Source organism: Silene latifolia, chromosome 7 (genome assembly GCF_048544455.1).
Source record: "Silene latifolia isolate original U9 population chromosome 7, ASM4854445v1, whole genome shotgun sequence".
NCBI lineage: Eukaryota > Viridiplantae > Streptophyta > Magnoliopsida > Caryophyllales > Caryophyllaceae > Silene > Silene latifolia.
In genome coordinates, this window is record NC_133532.1 from 5,848,061 (window position 1) to 5,856,832 (window position 8,772).

Consider the following 8,772-nt stretch of genomic DNA (forward strand, 5'->3'; position numbering starts at 1 on the left):
ATTTGTTAATTAGTAGATTATATGACCAAGATATTAATGTATTTTTATGTATAAATTAAATAGCTATTACAATAATCTGTTAGTAACAACATAGTCAAAAATAGTAGATTTCTACCTCTTTTTTTTTTTATCAGAATATGACATTAACCGAATAAATAAAATTAGTAGATGGGGGCCAATCTATTATTTAAGCCGAAATCTAGCTACTAATAATTTCACCTAATTCGATGTTTACCAAATGACCTGTGTATATATAGTAAAACCAATATGGTGTATAATGGTGTAGCGATACATTTTATACCTCATTTAATAATACCGATCAATGAGATGCAAAAGCATTACAAGGCGGTTATTATACATCGTATAACAGTCTTATATTGATGATGATCTAAAGTTATTAAAAAAATTACTTATCATTTGCATGTTTTTAATATACTCTTAAAGACAAATCGACAACACACCCAAAATAGATGAGACCTTGCAAAGTTTAGATAAACTAGATTTCGTCTGCGAAAGAAGGAAGTTACGATCTTCTGCCACACTAAATTTATAAAGGACAAAAATATCGGTATCATGAGCATTACCAATGAAATAGCTAGGTACATACCCTAGTTTTACTAACACTATTTGCCTAGTACAAATTCATTCTTATTTAAAACAGGTATATCCGTCTTAAACGTTAATAAAACAACTAGTATAAATATAATAAAAAAGTATGTATTAAGAAAAGTAATGAATTTATCTTATATACATAAGTGAGATAATATTTAACTTGTTTTAATGTTAAGATCCGTCTTAACGGAGACTAACTGATTGCATAGTTGTAAGCTTGTAAGGGTATTAGTAAAATAGTTTAATCTAAGTTTTTGTTGTTTAGCTGTTCCGTGACCAAACAAAAACAGTGAGAAATTAATTAGAATAACTTTATAGAGAGGGAGAAATTAATTTAAGATCGCATCAGTCGAAATCAAGAGATGCCTACGGTCGGCTAAATCATGGTGCCAACCTTAACAAAATATCCTTGCATGGGCCCCACATCATGTATACTCTCTCCTATTCCGAATAAGTGTCTCATTTGGACAATGACACGAAAACTAAGAAATATAGTTAAAATAATGAAAATTATTGTATAGGGGTAAGAATATATGAGTTAAATAATGAAAAGTATTGAATATGATGGGTTATGGGTAGTTGGGATGGTACATAAAGAAAAGAGCTAAGGTTAGAAAAGTAAAAAACCATGTCCAAATATGGCAAATGGGACAGTTATGTGAATAGACGAAAATGACAAATGAGACAGTTATTTAGAATAAGAGAAAGTATATAAGAATTATTGCTTAAGACGAAAAAATCAATAGGGACGTCTGCCTACACTGAAAAGTAAAAAATTCGGAATTTTTGTTTTTTTTTTTTAATATGTTTCGAGTTTACCTTTTAATATTATTCACTTTTCCTAGCCTACTGAAACTTTCCAGTTAATGTATTATACAAGTTATTCAATGTAATTGAGCTTTCTTATAAACTTATCGAGCTCTACTAACAAAATTATCGAGCTATGATACAAAGTTATTGAGCTTAACAGAATAATTATTAAACTCAATAACTTCGTAAAATAGCTCAATAACTTGTAAAATAGCTCAACAACTTTGTGTAAGAGCTCAACAACTTTGAGATGGTTGTACAATGCTACTATACAATTGGTTGTAGAATAGTATTTGTGGAAACTTTCGTCCCTCATAATTATAAATTCTAATTCCATCACTGTATATGAAGGGGAAACATTTGCTTAGCCAAGACCATCTATCAATGTACGTGTTATTGTGTTATAGGATTAGGGTTGCCACCACACCAACTAGTATCAACTAAGTTCCTCTCCATTTTTTTCTTTTCATTTCCTCTCACAAACCCATTTAATAATATTTTTCCCTTCACGCCCTATTAAATCTTTATTTCCTTACATAAATCTTGAACCGTTCGATATTAGCAAGATGCAATCCGAACCGTTGATAGAGACTAGAGTACTACTAATGGATAAAGTTTAGAGTTTACCTAACTGATTCTATTTTCTTTTTAAGGGTTGCCACCACCACAAGTCAATTTAATGTTGACAGTTTGAACCGAAATCATAAATACCACCGATTATAACTTTATCAATTAACTTAATTGATATCTACCCTAAATCCCTGATCTTTTTTTTTTTTTGATGACAAGGGGGGTTAATCCTCCCGGGGCCATGCATTTCCGCACCACCACATGGACCATGTAAGTCACCCCCTTCGGGGGCTGCAGTGGCCAAGTGATCATCGCCCCAGCTGGTAGTCGAACCCGAGACCTCTCAACTCCTGCATTTCAGCAAGCTTCAAGGTTTAACCCGGCTACCACTGAACTAACACCACTTGGTTATCATCTTAGATAAGATTGCATTGTTGACGAAATCATGATTTAAAATAAAAATAATGGATAAAAAATAATTGATGAAAGGTTCTACTAAGTCATATCATGAAAATGAATTCATCATCTACATTGTTTAAAATTTGTCCAATTTAACAAAAATCCGCACATATTACCTATCTACAATAGATCGGTAACTATTTAAACATTGAAAAATTAAAAGAAATTATAAAACAAGGTTTTGTGCTCGGGTTTGAAGCTGAAAGGCCACTCCTAAACTTATATATATATGTGTGCGCGCGTACGCGCCCACGAGGATTATCCTCCTCATTTTCATTTTAATCCTCTTTCTTTGAGTGTAAGGACTAAGGAGGACGTTCTTCCGTGCAAACTACTAGTATTAGTAGTATAGTTCTTGTCACGTGGCAGTCCAAGTGTTCCGACTGTATCTGAGAGTTGATCGTCGTACCGTGTTGACGATGTTGTGGATCGTGATTTCGTATTCATTCTACCGTGTTCAATCAACATCTTATTAATCCCGACGGACTTATTATTCACTAGTTTTTAGTCGCATTACAATAAAAGATAGGGAATTCGAACATGCCTTATTAACCATTAGATTAAGACATTGTCTTCACTCTTCGGTATTCCAGAGTAGTTCATTATATATTTAACAATTAACGTGTACGTGTACATGGTGGATCGATCATGCAACGTCGAAATAGATAGAGTAGTTTAATATGGAAATCATTGATAATGGAAGCACACAAAAAAAATTGGTGGCGTTGGAATCTAATTCCCTGACAAATTGAATGTCCTTTTGCTAATTTCCATGCAAAAAAGCAATTCTTGCTCTCTGGACTAGTCTGTCCAATATATATAGTTGGAAAGTTGAGGAAACCGCAGCTTTATTTCCCTTCCTTGACCCTCTTTCACCATCATATTTTACGTCGGTCCACATTCTGTCATACTTGTTCATTTACCTTCTTTTTATATTGAATTTAACATTCTTATGAATATTCAATAAATAAATGTGAAAATATATAAGCTAAATAAGAACATAAATTCTCGTTTAAGCCGGTAATCGGTGTAACCGTCTTAAAAATGAAACAAGCTAAATAGTTAGATGAGTTATTCTCTGTCAAAACTGTCATACGTGTTCAGTTACTTCTTCTTACAATAATTGATTAAACATTTAAACATTTTTAAGAATATTCAATAAATAAATGTGAAAATATACAAGTTAAATAAGAATAGAAATTCTTGTTTAGATGGTATTATAACTATCTTAAATATGAAATAAGTAAAAAATGTTAGATGAGACAAAAAGAAAATGCCTTCGAAATGACAATGAGTGTATCCCCCTTAAAACAAAATAAGTGAATATTGATCTGTTTTAAACTTAAGATGGATATAATCGTCTTAAAAAAGACCAATTGAAATAAGAAAGATATATACTCTGTAGTTAATTTCTATTACAACTCTCGCATATAATTCGGTATTAAAGTTTAGGATGATAATTTTTGACATGTAAAAGTGGATTATCTCAAAACTAAGAAAACATTTAAGCAATTTGCTCCGCTTAAAAGAAATGGAGAGAATCCTAATTGCTTTCGAGCGACTTCCCCTTCGATAGATAGGTTCTAATAGTTAGGTCTCGTTTGGTTGCCCTCATAAAAATGGGTGAATTGGAAAATCCCATAATTTAGAAAAATGAGGGATGTTTGGTTACCCCAAATCATGGGATTTTCTTTTTCCCATGAATTCCCAACTCCACCATAATGGAGGAGTTTAATTACCTAGCCTCCCCTAGGTAATTGGAAACTCCTATGTCAATTTAATTCCAGGATGACAACCAAACGAGTTTTGGGCAATTCACATGAATTGGCCAATTCACGTGTTTTGTAAAATCATGGGATATTAATTCCCATATGGCAACCAAACGAGACCTTAGTTTATGTGCCCTAAGGGCACATGATAATGTCATATTTTAGAAATGTGCCCTAAGGGCACATGATAAGATAATTTAAATGGAAAGTTTAACAACAAATATCATGGAAAATTGAAATATTTACACACTTTTTCAAATTCTAATGCCATATTTATTGTCAAACTTTCCATTTAAATTATCTTATCATGTGCTCTTAGGGCACATTTTAGAAAAACCCTTAATTAAAATATACTTTTCCCATCTCGATTTTTTGTTTACCTTTTTCCATTTTGGGTTTCAGTCAATTGTTTTTATGTTAGGATTACTTTTGATGAATAATTTGATCTTGCACACTCAATTTGGTTCACTTGACATCAAATAATTAATTAATTCTATCCTTTTTTTATGGTTTTTGTATCAAAACCAAATGTTAATAAATTATCAGGATGAAGGGAGTATTTATTATGAAATAAAAATAGAGAAAGTGATCAGGTTCTAATTAATGATATCTTAATTAATTTCTACGTATCTTTTTGTAGGTGTTGATTTTGGACAAGACACCTTTTGCATGTTATGAGCGATGTTATTACGAAGAAGTGGCGCAAACACGGGAACTTGGTAGTATTTATTTGCATGCCTTTTTTTTGTGTCTCCAATTCTTTACAAAATTAATCTAATTAATTAGTCAGAATTAGAGGCGATAACGAGCCCAGTTGAACCCTAGTTTGACCCTGCTCGAAGACAGTTAGGCTCAATTTGTGCTCATAAAATAAAACTCAAGCTCACCCAAGATGAGTTCGAGCTATTCACAAGCTATCTCGTCTCATTATCACCCTAGCTAGTCAGAATGCAGTTTTAACACACCTTCTATTAATATGTTGGGTAGAGACAAGAATCTAGAATCCTTCATCAATACTCTATCTTTATAAATTAATTAATTAACAACTATAATGACAAATTAATATTTATCATTTTTTACAGAAAGTTATGAGCTAATTTAATCTAAGTGGAGGTTCTAGGCCCTGTTCTTTTGGACTTCAAGTCACTTAATTTAAGTTCACTTCAGATCCTATAAGTTCGATTCGATTCGATTCGAGATCCTATAAGTTCGATTCGAGATCCAATAAGTTCGATTCGATTCGAGATCCTATAAGTTCGATTCGATTCGAGATCTTATAAGTTCGATTCGAATCCTATAAGTTCGATTCGATTCGATTCGAATCCTATAAGTTCGATTCGAGATCATATACCTCACTTAATTTAAGTTAACTTGAGATCATATAAGTTGATTCGATTCGATTCGATCCTATAAGTTGATTCGAATCCTATAAGTTCGATTCGATTCGAGATCCTATAAGTTCGATTCGATTCGAATCCAATAAGTTCGATTCGAGATCCTATAAGTTCGATTCGATTCGATCCTATAAGTTCGATTCGATTCGAGATCGAGATAAGTTTGATCCAAAAAGAAACAGGCCCTAGTAATGTACGTGCCCTAGAATAATCTCATACGTTCATGACTATGAAAGATGTAAAAATTAAGGTAGGTCGATTTTTTTAGCACATACGCACATGGTAACATGGTTATGTTATTTTAGGTTAAAAAGATTGATAAGGAAATGACCTAGCTCGATTACAGATTATGTACGTCTTTTACGAACAAATCATTTGTTCGTATACTTCTTTCGTTCCGATTATTTATTTACAGGGGCATTTTTGGCGAAAGTGAGAAGACGTCAGTTAGTTAACTGCTAAAGTTATGAAAGATGATACTTATGAACTTCTGAGTTGTGGCCTGCGTTCAAATTTGTCCTTATAGCTCCGTTTAAATATAAAAAATTGCGAAAATAAACCACATAATATTAAAATAAGTCGTTTTAAGTTTAAAAGTTGACAAAATCAAAAAAAAAAATTCCAAAAAAAAAAAATCTAAGGAGAGTGGTCACATTTAAAGGCCCAAAGTCTATATCCACAAAAGGCCCATATGGTATAGTTGGAAGGCCCAAAGTTCGGAAATTTCCATCACAAAGGCCGGCGGTCACACTTGAAGGCCCAAAGTCTAACAAGCCATAATAAGTAGCGTTGATCATATGCGGAACAAAGAACAATCCATTGATCAATCAGTTCCGTCTGGGTCAGGCCCAAAATCAGTTGTCCCAATTAAAATGAAGGGAGGTCAAGTGATCAATTTCGATGTCAAGTATGAGAGACTTCCTTTGTACTGTTATGGTTGTGGGCATATAGGACATGGCGAAAAAGACTGTGAGGATGGACCATATGATGAAGGCGAGTTACGGTTTGGCGAGTGGCTACGCGCATCCCCATGGAAGGTGACTAAAACGGCTTCTGACGGACCAGGGCGTGCTAGACGTGATTTAAGGGCAGAATTTGAAGCGGAGAGACCACAGAACAGGGAGCTTGACATAGCCAAAATGATAGACAAATTGCAGGCTATAGCTATTGACTTGAAAATAAGAAAATCATCTACCAGTACATGTTTACAACAGCAAGGAGAAGATGTCTCAAAGGGGGGGGGCACGGATGTGAGCTTGACACTGGCGGAGGGAAGTGCAGCAGTTGTAAGCTTGGTAGGAGATGATACTGATAAGGGAGGTGAGGGAGGTTTGTATGGGGAAGAGGAGATGCAGAACAAGGGATGGGAGGAGGGTACTGATGATGGAACTGATGACCAATGTTACCAGAGGGAAGGGGGGATGAGGGATGCTGTTGAGGACGTGGCGGCTACGGGTGGGGGATGTAGGAAGGGGAAGGGGGCGATGACTTGGACACGGTTGGCGAGGGAGGTTGTGGAGAAGAACCGAGGTGGAGGTGGACGCGAAACAGGGAAGAGGAGCCGTGTTGATGAGCTGATGGGTGAGGAAGGTAAGAAATTAAAACTTTCTACAGACGGGGACGTCTTAATATCTGAGGCGGAGGTTGAGGGTGCTCAACCCCGCTGGGCCCAATGAATCTCCTCAGCCTTAATTGTCGGGGCTTGGGCAACCCCGACGCTGTAAATAATCTTCGTGCCTTGGTACGAAAGGAAGCCCCGGCCATGCTGTTCTTGTGTGAGACGAAATTGTGTGGTCGTGAGATGCGGAAGGTTAGAGAAAAGTTAGACGGTTTCTTTGGGATAGAGGTGGATTGTATGGGGCGAGCTGGTGGCCTTGCTTTTATGTGGAAGAAAGAGCTAGACTGTACCCTTAGAACTGCATCAGCCCATCATATTGATGTCGTTGTAAGGGAGGGGGAGAAGGAGTGGAGAGTAACGGGTCTCTATGGGTGGCCAGTGGTGGCGGATAGACATTTAACGTGGGAGTTACTTCGCCTGCTTCATGGGCAATCTAATCTCCCATGGATTGTAATTGGTGACTTTAATGAAATTCTCTATTCGACGGAAATGAAACGAGGAAGTAGAGCTCAACGGCAAATGAACAATTTTCGTGCTGCTGTTGATGACTGTGGCCTTAAAGATGTGGGGTGGGAGGGATACCAGTTCACATGGGATAACGGACAGGCAGAGGATGCAAATCGACAAAGTATGATTGATAGAGCGATGTGCACGGGTTCTTGGATCGATATGTTTCCGTATGCTAAGCTCATTCACTTGACCCGGGATTGGTCCGACCATGCTCCTATCAAGCTGATGTTAGATAAGAGAGCCGCGGGAATGGAGGTGAATCAGTGCTTTCGTTTTGAGCACATGTGATTGGGTGAGGAAGGTTGTGAGGAGGCAGTCAGATACGGGGTTAATAAGGGTGGGGGAGCTCTAGGCGAGTCGCTTAAATGCTGTGCACGAGAGTTACAAGCATGGAAAAAGACAAGTATAAGGAATATTAGTAACTTGATTGAGCGAAAGAGCAAGTAACTTACTCGGTTAACGGAAGGGGGCCGGTCTGAGGAGGATGTGAAAAGGAGGAAGAAAATCGTGGCTGAAATTTCTACTCTTCGAAGACAAGAAGAACAGTATTGGAGGCAAAGATCTAGGGCGCTGTGGTTACAGGACGGAAACCGCAATACTAAATTATTCCATACAAGAGCCGGGGAACGAAAGAGAAAGAATTTTATTGGTATGTTGGTGGATGATAATGGGGTGGAGCGGTCTGGTCATGACGACATTTCAGAGGTGGCCACGAGCTACTTCAAGCAGCTGTTCACTTCGTCACAGCCAGATAATTTTGACGAGATGCTGATGGGTATGGAAAGACGGGTTACTGATAGCATGAATGCAGGTCTAAGACTTGAATACAGTGAGGAAGAGGTGGTCGAGGCTCTGAACCAAATGCATCCACTCAAAGCTCCTGGACCGGATGGTATGAATGCCTTATTCTTTCACTCGTTTTGGCATATTATTGGACCGGAAGTTGTTAGCACAGTGCTCGGCATTTTACGGGGAGAGATTGACCCGCGTGATTTTAATAACACCAACATAGTTCTCATCCCGAAGAAAA

At 36.7% G+C, this 8,772-nt stretch overlaps 1 protein-coding gene across 1 annotated transcript; it reads left to right on the plus strand.

Annotated features, from left to right (window-relative positions):
- The first annotated feature begins 7,286 nt into the window (after positions 1-7,286).
- On the plus strand, positions 7,287-8,030 carry LOC141593177 (uncharacterized). The gene has a single exon (XM_074414129.1). The coding sequence runs from the start codon at positions 7,287-7,289 to the stop codon at positions 8,028-8,030; it is 744 nt and encodes a 247-aa protein (XP_074270230.1).
- Positions 8,031-8,772: the final 742 nt, after the last annotated feature.

Excerpts from the sequence above, each read along its gene's own strand:
- LOC141593177 (XM_074414129.1), top strand. The coding sequence starts at position 7,287 with ATGAATCTCCTCAGCCTTAATTGTCGGGGCTTGGGCAACCCCGACGCT.